The sequence below is a fragment of the Corvus brachyrhynchos genome, unplaced genomic scaffold (assembly GCF_000691975.1).
Source record: "Corvus brachyrhynchos isolate BGI_N302 unplaced genomic scaffold, ASM69197v1 scaffold266, whole genome shotgun sequence".
NCBI classification, from domain to species: Eukaryota; Metazoa; Chordata; class Aves; order Passeriformes; family Corvidae; genus Corvus; species Corvus brachyrhynchos.
Genome location: NW_008238633.1, coordinates 2,824,665 through 2,845,553, shown reverse-complemented (window position 1 = coordinate 2,845,553; position 20,889 = coordinate 2,824,665). Strand labels below are relative to the sequence as shown.

General features: G+C 44.4%; 1 protein-coding gene across 13 annotated transcripts in view; it reads left to right on the top strand.

The window, feature by feature from the left end:
* The window catches only part of ATP2B2 (ATPase plasma membrane Ca2+ transporting 2), a 284,984-nt gene that overhangs the window by 165,539 nt on the left and 98,556 nt on the right, over nucleotides 1-20,889 (top strand). For all 13 annotated transcript variants that reach the window (XM_017737308.1, XM_017737319.1, XM_017737316.1 and 10 more), the window contains one exon: nucleotides 11,960-12,157. In XM_017737308.1, coding sequence (XP_017592797.1) covers nucleotides 11,960-12,157 — 198 coding nt within the window. The remainder of the gene's footprint in view (nucleotides 1-11,959; nucleotides 12,158-20,889) is intronic.

Below are 20,889 nucleotides of genomic sequence, written 5' to 3'. Positions count from 1 at the left end.
GAATGGAATTCCATTGTAGCTGAGTGATTCTCAGGGGCTTTTTGGGTTGCTGGAACTCCATCTTTTGTATCCCAAAAATGTTTCCCACTTTTGCTTTTGTCTTGACTGAGAACTGCGACAACTTGAAGTGGGCTCAGTTTGGCGGCCTTAAAAAAATCCAAGGAGCCCTTGGCTGCTTCTGGCTCACAGCTGCTCCTGGTGACCAGGAACACCTTCCTGCAGGCTCTGACTTTGTAATTTAATTTCATCTTTGATTTGCACTGGGAAACAACCCGGAGAAGTTCAGTGGTGATTAGTGCATTCACATTGTGTTAGTTGTGTGGAGGGCTAATCAAGGTGATTGACAATTTGTGCTTCATGGCATAGAGAATCTATTCTTTTGGGCTTTTTTTGTGCTAAATTGGGAGATATCTGTGGGTGTTGTGCTCCTGGTGGAGTTCTGCTGCAAGGGGGTATAGGAATAAAATAATGCTCTATCCCACAGTACATCTTGGGATTGCTCTGGTCACAGCTGATATTTTCTCATCACTCAAAAATAAAGCAGGAGTTGAGAAAACGTTGTCACTTTTCGTGGTATTTTTATTAACTTTATATTAGGCTGAGAGCTCTTTGGAATGATAATATTATATTGGCTCCAGTGGTGCCATCATCCCAACTAAAACACTGCTGCTCGTGGGGAATCCCCTGCTCCGCTGCTTGGTGTCACCTGGACACCTTCTGTGGACTGAATTGGCTAATTACCAAAAGACATGAAAGTCCTGACACTCTCCTTGTATCTTTTCTCCATTTAATCTGGAAAATGGGGCAAGAGGGAGCTTTGTTTGCCTTGCTGAATTATCAGTGCCCAGTGACTGCCAACTTTGAGAGAACATCTGTGTTCAGTTTTGGGCTGGTCACTGTAGCAGAGCTCGTGCTGGCATTTTGGATGGAATTTTACAGCCTCTCTCACTTCTCCTCTTCCTCTAAGCCTGTATTTAAGTCTGCAGGAAAGGCAGATGGTGATCTGGGATGTACAAATATCTACAAATTTGTGTTAGGCACATCAGCAGAAAACAAAACATATTTTATCATAGTAGAAGCACCAAATTCCTACTGACAACCATCCTTGGGCAGCTTCACTGAGTAAACAAATATTGCATTTTCTTAATGCCCCCCAAATAACCCCAACTGTTATTAATTAATCCGTTTCCCTTCATTATCCATCAGGAAGTTTAGGTTTTTAGTGAAAAGGAGGTCTCCAGGAAGAAGTCATTTAATCCATTCGTGGCTTGAAACCTTTTCCTTGCACAGCAGATCCCTCTGTTTATATTGTGCCACCCATTTCATTTGACTTCCAGCCCCTTAATTCATTGCTTTGCTTCATGCTGGCAAGAGGCCTCTGAGTCCAGAGTCAGAAGATGCCCACCAAGGGTTAATCCCTAGTGGTTATTGGGGAATAGATGTTCCAGAATAAATCCAGAGCTGAGGGCAGGTGACTCCCTTAGCCTGAGTTTGCTGAGCCCACTTTCACCAGAGCATGTCCAAGGTGCTGCTGGAGCCAGGCCCTCCCTCCTCACCCCAGAGCTGTGGCAGGATGGAAACTGGGAGCTGATCCACACGTGGTGCCACGAGAGAATGGGGTGAGTGGGAAATGATGAGCACAGCGTCGCACAGGTGGCAGTGGGAGTGCTGTTAGGGGTGCCAGAGGTCTCATTACTGTGCTGCTCCTGGGCCATGGGATTTCATCCTTTGGATGCTCCAAAAGCACCTCCCAGGCTGGGCAGTGTGGCCAGAGGGACTCACTGTCACTGCAGGAGCGAGAGCAGCGCTGAGCCTTGCTTGCAGATGGCATCATGATCACAGCACTGTGTTTTCCTCAGCCTCGTCACTTGTTTGTAGCTCCCCCTCCCCTGGACACGCAGCAGGGAATGCTCAGCCTCTGCAGAGGGTGACACAGTGACATCGCTCACAGGAGCAGTGGGTGACACTGACAGAGACATTAAGAGCTGCCAAGTAGCAGCACTTGGAGGTAACACCTCAGGAAAATGCAGTTTGGTGCTACCTGGCTTATTTGTTGTTTTTTTTTCTAAGCGGGTTGGGAAAGGATCATGCTGAGGAAGCAGCGTGGGCAAAGTGGATTTTGATATTTCATTTTAACTTCCTTACAGACATCACAAAGATGTGTCCCATCGGAATTTAAATTTATTCTTCTGTTTTGTGTTTTTATGTGAAAGATTAAAGCACCCTGTGAGGAATGTACTGCTTAACCTACACATGCCTGGCCTCATCAGAAAGCCCCTTTTTTCCGTGCTTGTGTTGCTGTCAGAGCATCTGTTGTTATGCTGTATTACTTTTAACCTTTCCTTCATCAAATAAATATGAGCTCCAGACCCTTGAAACTGCTGATGCCACAGAAACTGTGGTGATTGCAGTGACAAATAATAATAGGGAAGATTCTTCACAGAAGAGAGATCCTTTCCCTCCCTGAAAAAGAGACTTTCAGCATACTCCAAAAGAGCCTTGTGCTGGATTTAAAAGTCTGTCTGATGTGTGTTACAGAATATCTCCCTCAATCAGGCCATGCTTTCCCAGGTTCATTTCCTTTATTCCTTTACTCCTTTGTTGTTTTCTCAGACTGCCATGAGTGTCACCCTGAGGGGACACACAAAACCATGAGAGGTCTTTAGCCATGTCACCCTGAAAGCTCCTTCTGGTGTGAGAGGGCAGCTGAGGCTCTCCACGGTACCCCTCAGCTGTATTGAATTGGTCACCTGGCCACAGCTCCTGGGACATTTCACTGGCACCAACAGCCAGCGAACACCATGTTCAACACTTGCAAAACTTTGAGTGACGTGAAGTCACTCCAAAAACTGTGGCGAGATGGGGAAAAAATCGAAAGTGAAGGTTTTTGTCACCTGTGAAGAGCTGCCAGTGCAGCAGCTCTGCGTGTGATTGTGGTTTCTTTGTGTGGGGTCATCCAGCAGCTGCAGTCCCCAGGCTCAGTGTCCTGGTCACACAGGGGACACGTGGCTCCATCCTTGTCCTCTCTCTCCTGCAGAGGTCCAGGCACAGCCATTCCCTGCTCTGCTGCCTGCCCATGGCGAGCTCTGGTGCTGTGGGTGCGTTGGTGTTGCTGGTACCTGTTGGCTGCACATCTCCAGGGCTTGGAGGAGCCCCGGCACACGGGGAGCCCCCAGCTGGCAGTGCCAGCATGCAGCCACTTGTGCCACACCACCGGAGCTCCCTGCGGAGCGTGGCTGATGGAAGTGCTTCCAGTGGGACACTTGCACTCCCCAGGCTGTGCTGGATCCATGCAGACAGGCACAGGCTGCCTCTGTCAGCAGCACTGCTCCTCTTGTGCTGTGGGAACAGGGATTCACAGATGGATTTCAGGGCCTTTTTTCCTGTGGTTGCCATCGGCAATTTTTGTGAAGGAGTGAATTTTTTTGGTAGGGTCCAGTGAGAAGGGTGGTAAGAGGTTATAAAGATGTGTTAATTAAGGAAGGCTTTCCCCTTTGACATCATGATGTCTTTCATTCCGTGATTGTTTTCTTGACAATCACTTTGGATATCCTCTGTTAAACTTCCATGGTTGCTCCTTGCCATGACCTGGTTGCTGCATCAGTGCTTTCCAAGCCTGACCCACAGAACAACCCCTTAAGCGTGTCTGAAGTGTGTCTGAGGATATAGCTAGGGATGTTTGATTTCATCTAAATATTCAGGGCAAGGAAAAACTTTCACGTTACTTGGAACAATCATATTGCTATAACTCAGCACTGTAACCCCACGTTTTTGATGTGATTTCCTTCATCTTCTCAGTCAACATCATGGAAATGGTCCCACCTTACACATCTGTGCTTCTGTAGGAAATCAGGGCTGTGTGGGTAATACAAAATGTGCAGAGGGCATCTGTATGGTCCACTCTAAATCCTAATATTACCTTCTGTGGGAGGGAAATTCTGTCTTGGTTTTAATAGCCAGAAAAAAAGAGGTTTGAAGAAACTTTCTCAAGGCTTTGACTACCTGGGAAGTGGGGATGGGCGAAAGAAAACATTACAGTCCCTCATTCTCTTTCCATTCAGAAGCTGAAGATCTGTGATGCTGAACAAACCTGGAGTATCCAGTGTCTCTGGGGTATCCCGTTTGTTGGGCTTGGCTGCCAAACCCTTCCATAGCCTTTGCTTTACTGTCTCAGTGCTGGGTGAAGATCCGTGCTCTTACTGCTCTGGTGTTTACATATCTAATGTTAAAAAGGGATTTTTATTGGCATTTTATTATCTAGTTGGTGATGGGTGGGATGAGTGGTATTTATCCTAGATTATTAGTATTTATTCTAGATTATTAGTATTTATTACAGTCATTGCCCTGAACCTAATGGCTTCATTGTACTTGATACTACATCATGACAGAGCAAAAGAAAAACATTTCCAGGAGTCTGGGGTCCCCAAGGTGAGACATGTGTGGATGGTTTAATGGTTATCAAATGGAGTAAGAGCGGAAGGAATGAATTCTGGTGGGATAATTCTCCTCCCTCTCAGCAGCCACACCCCCACTGACAGCAGAACACTTGTAAAACAGAAATCCTGATTCCTCTTTCTTCATCCCAGACCTTGAGCTCTCGCTGAATGCTTTATCAGCCTTTACAGAAAGCTTCTTGCTCTGTGTTTAGGCAAGAAAAACATTAGTCATCTGCTACAGCGCATGTCTTGCCTTTAATATTTGATGTCTCATCTGTTGCCCCAGTCCTGGCTTGTGTTCATGTGCTGTACATAAGTCCAGTCATTAGGTTATTATGAAATCATGGCTGTCTTTCACATGAGTGGCTTTTTTGGGGCTGTTTTCAGCCACAATCGAGAACCATTTCTGGTGCTGCTGTTATTACTCATCTTATGTAAACTGTTTGTTCCTGCGGAACGGCTTCATTTCAGGGCAGTTTTACGTTAAAAAGAAATTAGAAGATGATGGAAGAAATAAAACCCCAAATGGCTGGATGGGAAAGGGAATTAAAGATGTCATGGAGCACTCAGTGCTTCTGGGCACTAGCAAACCCTGCCTGGTGCCTTGCAGCTGAATGTAAATCAGGAATCTCAGATGATGGGAATTCACTCCCCTGAACTGCCACCGACCTGTCTGGGGCAGGAACCTCAGCCTTTCCCTGCCTCATCAAATTGAGATAAAGTTTTCTAGAGTTTCTACAGATTGAGAGAGGTTCAAAGGAACTCATGGCAGAAGTGTGAGTTGTTCTGTACCTGTGGCTCACATTTGCGTTAGACAATCAGTCTGTGAGAACAATTGTTAAGCTTTTCAGTTCCTTTATTTTTCAAAAAATTGTGGAATTTGAGAGGTATTTGTGTACTTTGTGTGACTTAAGTGATAGCTTCAGGTGCACCCTGTCAGAGGGAAGGTTTCTAGGAGCGTTTTTGTAGTCAGGTTGTGGGATTTGGGATGCTGAGGGGTGGCAGAGCTCAGAGGGCAGGACAGGGTGGCTGGGCCACTTGTTGCTGTCAGATGTGAAGAGGGAGGATGATTAATGAGGAAATGGAGAGGGAGATAATTAATTTCCTGTTTCTGTGCCCTCTTTTCTGTATGTTGGCTGTGTGGATCTGGCTGTAAAGTGCTTGACTCCAGGAGGTTCTGAGTCCTGCAAGGTTCTGCTCACAGGCACAGGAACAGGCACAGCAGCAGCATAAAGCTTACAGGACATGTGCTTGGATGACTTGTAATGCCAAAGGCTTTTAATTTTGGGATGTATTTCTTAACATTTATCTAAAAAAAATATGCAAGTGATATTAATGAAAATGGGTAATGAGATTCATTACACTTAGAGACAGCTTTGTAGTCCTGAGATGAGAAGGAAATTATTATTTGTTGAGGTTCATTCAGTAGTGAAATTCCAATTCACCTTGCTGGAATTAGAAGATGCTCTCATTAAAATCCCTCTTATTGATGGACAGCACTCTCTCAACTGACTTTATTTTAATTTGACCTGACCAGAATTTCAATGTACTGCATGGAAAAGCTTTTCCAGGCACCACACACGGTGAAACTGGGAGGTCACAGAGACATCTGTTCCAGGGCTGAATATTTCCACTTTGTGTTTCCCATCTTTGCTGTGTGTTTTACTTGGAAACCAATCATCTTGTGTCAGTTTAATGCAGCCTGTGTTTTTGTGGCATTGCAGGTTTTTGTTTTTCTTAGATAAACAAAGGTCGTGAAGGATTCCTGACCTAAGGAAGGCTGATGCTGGATGACATCACAGTGATGACATCATTATACGTTAGGGACAAACCACACCTTCCCCAGCATTTGATCCAAACCATGATAACAGTGATCACAGTTTACTGGGAGTGTCTCCTTGCCTTCCCCTATTCCTCAGGTAGGGGCAGTTTCCTAAGGCAGACCTCAGGAACTAAATCTGTTGGTTCCAAGCTCTTCATTTGAATTGAAAATGTGACATTTCCAGCCCTTTCAGTCACTTTCAGCACTGAGATGCTGCTGCTTAGATCGCTGCTGAAGAAGTGGAAGAAAAAAAGCCAGACTGTTTCTTGCTTTTTGGAGAGGGAAAAGCAGAGAAAAACTCTGCTGCCAAAGCCAGAGAGTCAAATCCCACTGAAAATGTTGAATGGGACTTGAATTGTCCTTGTTACCCCAGCAGTAACTGGGCTGATATTTCTAATTCGTGTTCATCAGGAAGATGTGAGAGTCTGCAAGAGCTCCATGAGCCCCTGGGCGTGGGGCAGGGTCTCCTGAGTTGTTATGGTGCAGCAGGCATGGCAAAGTGGGAAATAAATGGAATTGGTGAAACCAGGCAAAGGAAATGAAATAACTGCCCAGGTGATTCTTTGGGGTGTTATATTTTTTAATTTCTGTGACAGTGGGAGTGCTCATCATGGGAGAAGAGAGTTTGAGGCCAGGGGCATTTTGGCTCAGGAGATAAAACCCAGGTCTGGGTTCCCACAGGAAGAACTCAGGTGTGCCATATCTAATTATTAGTGATCACTAACCAAAATAGTTGCGTTTCCTCTCTCCCTTCATTTCCACAGCATCCCTGGGAAGCCTCTCCTTTCCGTGCTGAACAAATCTCACATTTGATTTTTCAAATACATCATTTACATGTTTTGCTATTTGAAATTTTTATCTCCATTTCTGGATGCATCAGAAAAAGCACAGAAGGAATTTAATAAGCAATGACTGGTTGATTTGCTCAATTACTGCAAATGTAAATTCTTCATTCTTCAGCTCCTGATTTGAGCCAATTTGGAACATTCTCTTAAAAGTTTTTCTGGTGGGTTTTTTTTTCACTGTTGTGTTAGTAGTGCTGTGCTTTTGCTATTTTTGCAGCATCAGAATCATTCTGGGTTTGTCATGCTCCGTTTGGTTGCAGTGGAGATGACTGTCAGAGAAATACAATTTTCCAGGCATTAATTGAAATGATGGCTTTATACTCAGGGTGCAGTAACTGGCAGATGTAGATAGGGAACAGAGAAAATTCATTAAGTGGCATTTCTCCAGTTTTGTGTTCTTCTTCTCCCTCCAAAAATGCAACAATGCCAGATTAAATCATAAACCAATTTCATATACTGCATGACATTGTAGAAAATGTTTTCTATGCAATCACTTTCATTCTCCCACACATTTGGGCGAAAACTTTTGGAAAATGAAATCTTAAGAAACTACTCAAATGGTGGAAGCATCAGTAAATTTTGACAGTGTTTCCTGAACCTAGGTGCAATATTTGTATATAAAGTTAACCCAAATGTGCACATCTGCTCCAAACACTTGGGTCGAGCAAAGTTGTTCTGCACAGCTTTGACCTAGAAAAGCACTTAAATAAAATATTCATGCTTGTGTGGAGGACCTAAGCCCAGCCAGGCTGTGACTTTTATTGCCACACAGAACAGAAGATGGGAGGCTGCTGCTTGTGCTGAGAATATGTGAAATCTGAAATCCTGAGCTTCTATTGCCATTCATGTTTTTTAGTCCCCATTGGTTCTTCTCCACTTCCTCAAATGCTTTATATCCTCAGCCAGAAATGATGTTTTAAATTGCCTTCCTTTGCAAAGTGCTTTTGTTGTTGTCACAGGACTCGAGGGACGAGGGAGAAATAAAACGATCTTATGGAATAATTCAGGAAATGAAGTCGTCGTGTTTAACGTGATGAAAACCTGACATGCAAAGTGTAGCAGCAGGAAAAGCACCTCCAGGCTCAGGTGCTGGCAGGGGCAGATGTCCTGTGCTGCCCTCGCTGTGCTCATTGCTGGCTGTGCCATCTGGGCACCACGAGCCACCTCCGGCCTCGCCAAGCCAGGCCTCGCTCAGAGCCCCGCTAGGAACAGGTGAAATAACGGCTCTGAGTCAAGCAGCTGACTTGGCAAAGATAAGGAGGGCCCCCTTGTACCTTCTTCAGCATTCTGAGAATTCGTGGAGTTTTGCAGAGCAAAGCTCTTTGCCTCAGAGGCTCAGTCCCATTTCCCCACGGCTTTGTCATTTCCATGTGCTTTGCTGGTCCTTTCTGATCTTATCTCTACAGAACTCAAAATCTGATTCCATCAGGTTCCTCCATTGTCTCCTTCCCTTTCTCTTTCTCTTCCTCATTGTAAGAGTTTGTTCATTTCTGGCATTCAGTAGGAGTTAAAAAAAGCCAGCCCCAAAATTTTGCTGAACAGGATTCTGAGTGATGGCCGGGTCACAGGAGAAGGGGGAAACATTTTGGTTTGAGCTGAAGAGTGGATGTAATTTTCCAGGATTTCTAAACGATTTCCAAGGAATTAAATTTCATTAATAACGATGAATATACTCTAGTTTTTAGACTAGACTGACGGGATGAGTAATTTCACCAAGACTTAGAGAAAGGAATAAAATCATCTGCATAATTTACCCTTGTTTGTGGTTCTTAAGGAAGATAATAACAAAGATGGAAGAGTCCAAATAACTGATGTCTGAATTCCAGCATTATGTGGATTAGAGACTGGAAAACAAGGATGACCATGAGTGATTTAGGCAGTCAGTTCCTCAGCCTTATGGTGTCTAAATGGACAAATTTTATCTTAGAGAGAAAGCAGCTCTTTGAGTTCCAGTCTCTCCTTGGCTTTGGAGGCTCCTCGGGTGTATTTTGCACCCATCCTGAGCACAGGACAGGAGCTGTCCTTTGTGTGCCCTCCTGGCAGTGAGGTGCAGGGCGTCATTTAAACCTCAGGAATTCAGCATGTCTAAATAAACGTGATTGGGATTATTGAACATTCCTGCAGCTTTTCCCTGTGCTTTTCCCAGCCATCCCTGCCATGCTGGAGAGCTCCAGTCACGTGCTGAGCTGCTGGAGCTGGCCCACCACAGCACATATGTTCTGGGTTGGAAAAGAGGCATTTTTCAGGCATCTCTCCCTCCCATTCTTTGAGTTTTTCCTTCCAGTATTCTGTGTTGCTGCTTGAAGTTGCATCAGATAGAAATTTCTGTCCCAAATCTCAGTCTGTGGCGCCCATGGAATTTCCCCATCGTGTGTGAGGTTGAATAGGTTGGTGTTGGGGGCATGGTGCAAATTTTGGGTGCCTTTTGTAGAAGTCCCATGAGGAGAAGCTGGGAACAGGGCTCAGCCTGGAGAAAAGGAGGCTCAGGGGGGACCTTGTGGCTCTGCACAACTCCCTGACAGGAGGGGGCAGCTGGTGGGGGGTTGGACTCTACCCCCAGGGAAGAGGGACACAAGAGGAAATGGCCTCGAGGTGTTCCAGGGCAGGTTTAGATGAATATTAGAAAAAGTTTCTCCATGGAAGGGTTGTCAAGCACTGGAACACGCTCCCCAAGGTAGTGGTGGAGTCATCAACCCTGGAAGCATTCAAAAACATGCAGATGTAGTGCTTGGGGACATGGTGGACTTGGGTTAATAGTTGGATCGAATCACCTTAGAGGTCTTTTCCAACCTTACTGATCCTGTGATTCTCTGATTTTTAGTGAGAATCCTTCCTTTTGGCAGCCCTCTGGTGCTGCTCAGAGTGCCCTGTTTGGTTTGTGCTGGAGGCTGGTCTCTCTGAGTGGCTGCCTGATCCCTCACCTGTGTTGCCCGAATGTCTGTGACCTCTGTGGGGTCCCAAAAAGGCAGCTCCTCAATGGCTCCAATTCCTATGGCAGAGGGGAAAGGGTTTTCCCTGCCTTGGAAGCTGCCTGGGAGCTCTCAGAGGAGTTTGAATGCTGGAGGATAACGGAGGCACTTCCTGCTGGCTGGAACCTGTCTGTCCCAGTGTCACTGAGCGCGAGGCCCTGCAAACGGAATGAAGTGGGGAAATAATAATGCCTTTATCTGCGGGAGGGGCTCGTGTTTCTCAGCAGCTGAGGGGGAAATGAAACTTTGATGAGTTAACCAAGAGCCAGAAGCCACCCAGGAGCTGTAAGGAGACACCTGAAGGGAAAGGTGAGTCAGGACCTGCCTGCAGTGGGGCAGGACTGATATGGCCAGGAAAGCATCGCTTTCATCCCGAGGAAACGGAGGAACCGCCCGTGAGGGACTGAGGGGCCACGGGGTGCTGGGGGACCCAGGCATGGTGTGGGGACTCTTCCACATCAGGAGCGTTCCCTGACAGCTTGAAGGGCGTGTTTGTAAGGCTTCCCATTCCTGAGGTATCCCATCTGCTTTGGGGGGTCAGGGATTCACCCTGAGCTGCCCAAGCCCAGGAATTCTCATGGCGAGGGGTTGATGGTTTCCTCCTTGCAGGCACCTTGCTGTTCCTCCAAGGTCAGCTCCAGGGTTTTCCTGGTGTCATCTACAGATGGATAGCCATAAATAAGTATAAATAATCATAAGTAGCCAGAAATAACTTTATGTTGCTGATCACATTCAAAACCTACAGTTTTGTAAAGCTTCCAGCTGGGTTGGTCTCCTCTCCAAACAAGAGGAAACAGCCTCCAGTTGCACTGAGGGATGTTTAAACTGAATATTAGGAAACATTTCTCCATGGGACGGGTTGCCCAGCAGCGGAAGAGGCTGTGCAGGGAAGTGGTGGGGTCACCACCCCTGGAGGGATTGAAAAGATGTGTGGATGTGGCACTTGGGGACAGGGGGTGGTGGTGGCCTTGGCACTGCTGTGGGAGCAGTTGAACTTGATGATCCTAAAGGTCCCAATTTAAGCAATTCTGTGATATCAGGTACTGTTTGGCAGAAGTATGGAATGCTTATTGCAGTTTTTGTGCTGCTCAGAGGGATATTTGGGCTCAGTTATTTTACCCTGACACTTACAAGTATTTTTCTTTCCCTTTTTTTTTCTGTTCTTCTGGAAGGGCCCTAGACGTGCATCCTTTAATAGAATTAAAGAGGATGGAAAAAAGCACCCCAGTGGATTGCTCAGCACAACCACCCATTGTTATCCTGTGTCCTTAAACTGAAATGTTCTTAAATTGAAGCATCATGTAACATACACAGAGCCATATTGTTTCCTTTTGCCTTTCTGTGCATATTTTAACTTGTCACCTTGCCTTGTGACAAAACTGTGATGCAGCTCATTCCAGGGATGTGCTGAAGTCCATTTGCAAACAGAGATTGCTTTGAAGTAGCACAAGAGAGGATTTATTGATTTATCCTTTGCATTCAGAACAAAGATTTGTGTGATCTTCCACAGGTATTACCAAAAGCGTCCGTCAGCTATTCCAGCTTCATCCCAAAAACCATTTCTTTGTGCTTTAGGATCTATTTTCAGAAGTCATTGCTTGTGTGTATGTATATACATAGGTCTTATTAATATAAACCTCTGAAATCAAAGACATTTTTATGATTAAACCTGGCAGGAGTTAGTACTAAATGGAGCTTGTGAGGATTCTGTTCAGAATATCAGGACAAATCCTCTTGCAAAAGCACAATTTAAGTGTAATATTTATGTTTATTAATATGTCAAAGGTGCTACGGCTTGGAATTTTTCTTGGAGAAGTAATTTATAGGAATGTGTTTTCTATTTCACTGCCATTTGTCCTGATTTTATTTTATTTTATTTATTTACAGGATTAGCCGGCACTGCTGCAGACCTAGAAAAAAGAAAGCTTATTTTTGGAAAAAATTTTATACCTCCAAAGAAGCCAAAAACATTCATACAGCTAGTTTGGGAAGCGTTGCAGGACGTGACTCTTATAATCTTGGAAATTGCAGCCATCATATCTTTGGGGCTTTCGTTTTATCAGCCGCCTGGAGAAGGGAATGAAGGTAAAAACTTTTCACAGAAGTTATCTCAGTTTAAGCAAAGCGTGTCCTGTATCTCAAATCAATTCCATCACCACCCTCCAGAAGGTCACCAGCAGGAAATTTCCACGTGGTTTGCTCCTGATCCCATTACATCTGGTCCTGACATATTTTTCTTTTCATCTTGACATTTCTTTATGCAAATACTGAACCTCATGACGTAAGTTAAAGGAAAATCGTAACGTTCTTATAAAACTGGAGTGGTTTTGATACAGTTTTCACCTTTGAGCCTGAATTCGGTGTGTGTTTGATTCATTTTTTGTGGTTGTTTATCACGTACTATAGATGAGAAATATGTAATTGCTTATGTAACTGCTAGATCCCATGGCAGGAACACGGACAAGTCTCCAGTTTACACCAGATGAAGCCTTGAACTCGGTGAGATTCGCACATTTTAGTATTTTTAGTGTTTCAGCTCAGGCTTGTGAGCCGGATCCAAAGGCAGTATTGGAGCAAAGTCCTGTTACTGATAAATGTTCTCCACATTCTGCACAGCCTTTCTGGCTGCAGGAAGTTTTATCACCCTGCCTGCCCCACTCCTTTTTCCCCTTCCCCCCCGCCACTTTGGAAAGCACTCTTGAATTCACATGCTTAAAATATTTGTTCCTCTCCATAAATGCAAGATTTCCTTTTCTGGCAGCTGATCCAGATTTTTTCTCCCCCTCTCCTGCTCTCTTCTAGACTTCTAAAGCTGGATCAAACATGCTGTGTGAAATGACGTGAGCAGCTTGGCAAATGTAGGAAGAATGTCTTCCTCTAAATATAGCCCTGAAATGCTTTTTACATTTGCTGCAGTTTCCTTTGGCTGCTTTCCTTGCAGCCCCTTCCTTCTTCCCTTCCCATTCAGCAGCACAGTCAGCACGTAGCCATGCACAGCTCCTGGGTCATGGCTGGGATTCTTAAGCCCTTTATGAATAATTGGGAATCTTTCAGTGCTTTCTCTCTGAATTTTGAATATGTGGCTATTGATTCAGCAGGTGCTCGATTTAGGCATGAAAAGATAAAAGGAGTCTTTTTTTTAATTGAAGAAAACGTTATTTATTGGAATTACCTCATGTAACTGGTGGGATACCTTGGGGACATTGTAAACCACGAGAGATTCTTTATGAAATTAGGATTTAGCTTGAACTAAATGTGCAGAGTGCCCTCTTTCATTTTATCTGGGGGAAAAGGAATTCTGAAAGTGTGATTTACCCAGGTTTTAGGAAGAGGGAAGATGTGTCATCCGGCAGTGGTGGTTTGTTTCTGTCTTTTTCAAATTGTTATTCTTATTGTTTTGATCCTGCATTTAAAATGTTTCTTTTCCCATGGGAAGATATGGCCCAGCTGAGATTCTGAGGGAGTCTGAAAAGCTCAGCAGCACAGCCTGGGAAAATGTGTTTGTGTTTTCCCACAGCACAGCATTTTATTCAATAGTCACTGCTTTAAGGATTGTTTTCCTGAAGGGTTTGGCTGTGGTTTGCACAAGGAGAATAAATAAAATTAGTGAATATCTTGTAATGCAATTTTTGGAGCACGTTGTAAAGGTCTTCTACATTTTTTTTTGGGAAGTCTTTCTTTGAGCAGTTGTTTCAATAATTCCCTTTAATTTAAAAATTTGTATATCATAATTGCTGCTGAGGATACCTTTAATTTATTGGTAGATGACCTTTTTAAGGAGTCCTGAACAGTGGAAAATGGACGTATTAAGCTTGATTTTGCCTTGGCGAAGGGGGAGTAACCCCACTTGAAAGTAACTTTAATGGGCTTGCCTTCAGTATTCTGCTTTTCTGACTCTCCCCAGAATGAAAATTTAATTGAAATGTGCACTTATTTGCAAGTTTTATGCTGTTTTGTTTCCTTGAAAAGAATATATTGCCTTCTGAAAGTACAGCCAGGTGTTAGAAAGAAGAGCTGGCACATATTGTTCTCTATTCTTGATCTTGCCGCCTCTTTTAAATTCCAATCTTTTGTTTTTTCCAAATGAAATGCATTTTCATTTTGAAAATGAATTAACAGGACTGTTCTTTCCACACTGATTTATTCAGTCGTCACTGCCAATATTCTGAACTCGTCAGCTTCTTGCTTAGGAGTAACTTGAAATGTTGTCACCACCTGGAAGTGGCAGTCTTGCTTTGGAGGGTTAAGGGATAATATGGAAATGAGACTTTAGGACACAATGTCAGGGAAACACTGTCCTGTGTATCTAACTGAGCATTTATTTGCCTTGATTTAATATATTTATATTTGCCTCTCACATATCCGAAACTTTTATCTACCAATGGCATTATTGGTCAATACAATAAGTTGAACTCATCTTTATTTTTAAAAATTAGTGTAACTCTTTCTTTTCTTGACTCTTGAAACCCACTTGTAACTTTTGATGCTGTAACAGAATTAGCATTTAACTGCTTTCTGCAACTGAAGTGCAAAGTGTATTTCTCCTGAGGCTTTTGAAGGACAAATGCAGGATAAAATCCCCACTTCCAAAAAATATTAAGAGTGCATGAACTGCTTCAGGAGCCTTGTGTGAGGGTGTAGCCTCATGGACGTGTGTGAAAGTTTCTGTTCTACCCCAATTCTTCATTTCAGATCTGAGTGAGTCTTGGAGAACATTATTTCATTTCCTGGTGCAGTCAGGGAATCTGACCTAGAGGAATCCCTGGATAAAAGTGCAGTTTTATTGCTTCTCCAGAAGCCACTGCAGTTCTTCTCATATTCCTTAGCATGAGTGGAGGTTTCAAGAACGTTGTTCTCAGGAGCTGTGCTGGAGCTGTTTTGATGATCTGCTTTGCATTGCCTTTCACCATCTGACAGGCCATTAGAAGCAATTGAGAACTTCTGCATAAATTATTGTCAGCCCCGTGGCAATTACTGCTCTCATTACTGAGCCACACGGAATCAGTTTTCCACCCTTTCAAAAAAGTGCAAAACTGCTGCTGGATTTTAGCAAATGCATCTTGAGAGAAAATTCTCAGTGCAGGTGTAGCCTCTACTATGGCGAGGATCACACCAGGGGTATGGCTGGGGCAAGGGAAAAATACTTTGTTCCTCAGAAAAAACCCTTCTGTGTCCTGGATTTAGGGATTATAGAGTGCTCCCTGGTCATGCAGAGTAGGGGTCCATGATATCTCAGAGGATTTAATGAACATGTGAGATCCTGGCTTTGTTTTAATTTTTTTGTAATGTAGATTAGAGATAGTCCAGGAGTAAATTTGAAATGTTTGTCTTTGTATACCAGTATATGGTGAAATTATTTTTGTGTACAGCTTGTAAAGAAATGCCCAGTCCTGTTTTTGAAGACAGGGTATGAGTAGAAAGAGCTCCTTTGTGAGAGCAAGTGTTGGACTCAAACCATTTCATCTCTTGAGGAAACAACATTGTGGCTGTAGAAATGCAGGAGTCTCCTCCTCTACCTGCTCCTTTATTTTTGGGGGGGGTTTTGCTGTTTTGTTGTTGTTTGTGGTTTTTTAGGTTTTTTGTTTGTTTGGCTGGTTTGCTTTGGTATTTTCCTCACTCTTTTCCCTCAGACCTCTGCTGGAGCAGTTACTTCTTGCAGAAATGACCTAATGGCTCTTTGCAGCTCTGTCCCTTTCTGGAGCTGTTTTCCGCCAGCGTGCCCTGCAGTTCAGAGCAGACCAGCAGGATTCTTGTGCATCCCCCATCTATATCCATGTGAACTGGTCAAAAATTCCCAGAGCCTTCTGCAAACACCTTCAGCAGCAATTTCTGAGCCCTCTTGAGTCCTCCTCCTTGTTCCTATCTTCAGCCCCTGCGTCACATGTGGATCTTATTATCCCCTTGCAAAAACTGCTGATGCCAACCCTGACAATCATCTGCTGTTTACAGGAGTGTAACAAACCTTTTAACTGCTCTTCCTTGAATTTTCTCTCCTTCTGTGGATTGCAAAGGGGGAAGAAGGCTGCCTGAGGTAAGATGTTTTACCATCCCAGTGTTTACCAGGAAGCCCCAGGCACAATATCTGTTTTCCAGTGTACACCTTTTTGCAGCTTAAAGGTGGAATAAAAAGGAAAAGTCTTTTTGGTTCAGCTCCTGTTAAAATTCCCAAGGCAGAGCTCTGGACTGAAAACAAAGTGAAATGATCAGTTGCATTGCTTAGTGCTGCTCAGCAGGGCTTGGCTGGGTTACCCTTCCCCTTCCTCGTGCAACAAGTTGAAAAAAATACAGGAACAGGACATGGTCCCCTGAAATTTGGGGCTCCCAAGACACTTGCATTGAGCTGTTGGTGCTTTTATGCTGCTGCTGCTGCCCAGGCTGGGGCTGCAGTTCCTGTTGGCCTCTCATGACCTAAAAGAGACTTTATTCCATGGGGTTCACCACTCAGGTGTTTTCTTATCATTCTTATAAAGTGCCACATTGCTCAGTGGGGACTCAGGCTGGAGATTTAAACCAGAAAGGACATCCAGAAACTGGAGAGAAGATGCAGCTGGCCCACAGCCCCTGTGAGGGTGGTGCTTTATCCTGTTCCTGTCCTGGGCCTCCTCGTGGAGGCAATGCTTACTCAGACTTGTGGCACAACTGTTGTGGGAGCATCAAATCCCTCCACAGATGGGATGGACAGCAGGGCTCAAACAGCCAGGGAAAGGCCAGAGCCAACCTGTCAGCAGTGCTGGAGTCACCAGGCGGCAGGAAAGGTCCTCCCTGCAGAAGCCAAGGCAGCCAAGGGGTGTTTAGATAAAAAAACTCTGCAAAAATCAGTTTGAGGGGAAAAAAAAACCCCTAAAGCCAAACAAACAACTTCCCCATCTCCTTGTCTACCTCTCCTGCATGGGGTTGGAAGTGCTGTGCTGTTCCCATCATCTCCCAGGTTCCTGCCTATGGATGTACAGCTCAAAATGTGTCTTTGGGCCTTTCATCTCATTGAGCAAGTCTGAAATAAGTCACAGTAGGAAAGATTTGCCAGCTCCTAGTGCAGGTGAAGGAAGTGCAAAAAGTAAAAATTGTATTGGTATTAGAAAGAATACATCTAAAAAAGAATATAGAGATATGAAAGAATTGAAAGCAATTGCCAACAAACTTCTTTTTCTCAGTTAGGAGTGAAAATGCTGAATGTAATACCAGCTAGCTTGAATTTCTGTGCACTTTGTACTGATGTACATTAAAAAAAATATATATTCCCACCAATTTGGGCAGTCTAATCCTCCTCCTTGCAAATTCCCTACCTTGGAGTTCTGCTGGAGCAGCCCAGCTGCAATAGTGTGTGTGCTAGGCTCAGGTACAATGTCCTGTTCTAAAGATGTGATATCTGTCCCAATCCCTCAGCACTCAGGGTGGGTACTCCTAAAAAAAAAAAAAGAAAAATCAAACCCATTGGAATAACATGAAATTGAGCCATTGCTCCCTCAAAACTTTTCAAAATGTTGTTATTGTGGCAATATCTTTTTGTGGTTCCAGCTCTCAGCTTTCCTTCGGTCAGTTTGTGGTTTTTCTGCTTTTCCTGTGATGTGTAGGCTGCTAAAGGGAAAGTCAGGGTTTCACAGAAGGTAGAACAGGCAGAAAAAAACCCTTTCTGTGTTGCCACATGTGTTGGGACAGCTTGACAATAGATTGGATAAAATTCTTCTTTTTTATTCCCAGTTTTTAAACTGTGACATTCTTCCCTTCACTTTCTTTGCCAACAATTGTGGCAGAACTGCTCTCATTTCAGTCATTTCAGGTAGGTGATATTTGGAATTTCTCACTCATTCCGTATCCCCTTCTCAACAATTTTCTTCCCACTCTCCCAGAAACATTTTTCATTCTCACACTTATTGCCCAGATCAAAAAACTTCTTCTATTCCCTTTCCAAGAAGCATCATGTCTCAGGAAACCGGTCTGGTGGGTACATTTTTCTTTTCCTGGGGATTATAGAAACCTTACATCTCCGTGGTGAAATCATCTTGTTCTTAAGCTGCATAAACACAGCAGATGCCTGGTGGGGAAACCTGGAAATAGAATCCCGCGTGCGCAATCGCGGCTTGGCGCGGGAGCGGCGCGCAGGTGTCGCCGGGGCAGGAGGCGACCCTTGGATCCACCAGGCACGGCAGGATTAGCTCCACAGGAGCTCTGCCACCTCATCTGCTCTGGGAAATGGCACTGGGAGCTGTGAAATCCTCTGGGGAGAGCGTTCAGCTCCTGCCAAGTGCAAACACGTCGGGGTTATTGGGTTTGGCGTTGTTGCTGTTGAGCGTTTGTGCTGTTTTAGGGCAGAAATGAGCACCAGCAAAGCCTGGCTTGGCTCAAGGGTTCATTGAAACAAGGAATTCTCCTGTGCCCCTTGGCTTAAATGGCCCAGGGGAATGAAGAGCTGGGTCAAAAAAGGGAAAGCACTGATTGCTGAGGAACCTGAACCAAATTTAATTAAACTGAATTTAAAGTAACCTGAGATTAATAACCTCATGAAGGTCTGGTGCCATCCTCTGAGGAATTCAGTTCATTTACTTCCTAGTGAGGCACAATTGAATATAAACTCAATGTTTTAATGCCACATTTATCAATTTTTACCTTGTCTTCACCCTTTCAGTCCATTCTACATTTCCCTTAGCATTTTAATTCAGGAGGGCTATTGAATGCATAATGAAGCACATTCATTTTTTAAATCCTTTGCCAGACTTTTCCATCCTGAGGGTTTTGCAGGGCCCATTCAAGATCCCAGGGCATTTTCCACAGGAAAATATTGCATGTATCTCCTCATCTCTAAAAATCTGTCACCCTGAGTTTCATTAATATGCACTTAATCAATTTGATTAATGAGTGAAAACCTCAGAAATGTCAGAAATGAGTCAGCTGAAGGAAGTTAATTTTTTCTCTAGTCTTTTGTGGCAGCTTTACATCTTAATCTTTTTTTTAGAGCATTTTACTTGTGATAATGTTGCTTGCATTAAAAATGCATAAACGTAGGCAGCACAAAAATCTAGTTTGTAAGGCCAGCATTAATGTTATTTTGCAGCCCTCCTAAAATCATAGCAGCACACAGCAATGAACAACTGTAAGTCCTTTGCCAGGCCTCCCAGTTATGAAGCCAAGATCAAGATGAAAAATTGACTCCACAATTTAACCAATGCTTCCCAGTAAATTTTTTGATATGCTGAAGACCTGTCATCTCTTTAAGTCCTCTCCATTATACAAAACATACTGGAGAAAATATGAAACATCTTCAGAAGAAGGTGAGCCAAGATTCATTCATTTTAGCACTTTGCAGTGATTGAAGCCTAAATTTCACCCCCTTTCATGGCCTGTGTCAGTACAAACCAACCATCCCCAGCAATAACAGAATATTCACAGGACTTTGCTGCAGGTGCTGAAAACAACAAGTGGTGAACGTCTTCCAGCCTCTGCTGTGTGTGTCTCGTTCCATGAGGCTGCACAGAGAGTGTTACATAATGTTCTCCAGGCACTGAGCAATAAGAAATCAATGGGAAATCATGGATATCAGGGGCTATAAGGGCCACACAGCCTCAAAAGCTGATGTGTCCTAATAGGAATCCTTTATCGTCTTTGCTGCTAAACAAATCACGCTGATCCAGCTGTCACTGCACCAGAGGGTTTTATTGTGCTGCCCAAGGAGGAGCATTCTCAAGAGAAGCTGAGCTATTGGAAAATAGCATTTTTAAAATATAAAATAGATGGATCTCAAAAGCGTAGTTGGTTGTCAGAGTTAACAAAACACAACTTTTAAGGAGTGTCCTTGCACACGCTCAGATTCTTTTCTCATTCATCATAAAAATGAAACCGTGAGATTCCCCAAGGATTTTTTTAAACCAGTCTAAACAGTCTGTCAGCACAAGGGGATGAAGCAGTTGGCAGCCTGGAAAACAGGAGAAACGGAAGTATTTGCCCTCTTCAAAACAGCTTGTTCTGCCAGAACCCCCCATTTAACCTCCATCCTCCCAAAGCGGGGATGAGGTGAAGCAGCATATGGCTTCTGGAGACATTGCCCCAATCTTCTTGGCTAAAGAAATTTAGTTCCTGTAAGAACTTGCTTCTTGATTCCTGCTCTAGATCCTACTGCAATGCAAGGTTTAAGTACCCAGGAGCAGAGAGCAGGACAGGTTGGAGTGTGTGTGCTGTGTGTCCCAGCTCTCGTTGTCACCAGTACTTGTACAAGGCTGAGTTCGTGGGGAGAAGATTGTGTCCCTCTGAGTCATCATTCCCTGGAGACACCCCTGAATTTCTGAAACGTTGTTGCTTTTGTGTTATTTTCAAAAGAAGAGACAAATTTAGGTCGGGGGCTCCTCCACGGGATGAATGGGTGAGAGTCCTGTGTGATGTGGGGTCATGGGGAGCCTCCTGTGGGGCTGGGCTGGGGAACGGAACCAGTCAGGGCTCAAACTGAGCCTGCAGAGCCTTTCCTGGGGCTTTGCACCTCTGTGTTTGGGATGATGCTCCTGGAGAGAGCACAAAGCTCAGACAGTGCCACAGCAGCCGCCCCTGGTGCCTCTCAGCTGGGTGCTGCTGGGAGAGGGATAAACGTGGCATTCTGGCTGGATTTGTGGATTTGGGGAGGTCCCAGCCCCTGTGGGGTTTCTCAGGGGTGCTGACAGTCAGGGATCATGGGGAAGGTGGTGCAGGTGTCACCTGAGCGTGGTCCTGACAGCCAGGGCCAGTCAGGAAGGTGGGACAGTCCTGGCTGGCCGCGCTGGCATCCTGCAGGGCAGCCAGGCTGCGTTTGCCCAGAGCTCCCCAATGTTCCCTAAATCAGGAACGATGCCAGGAGG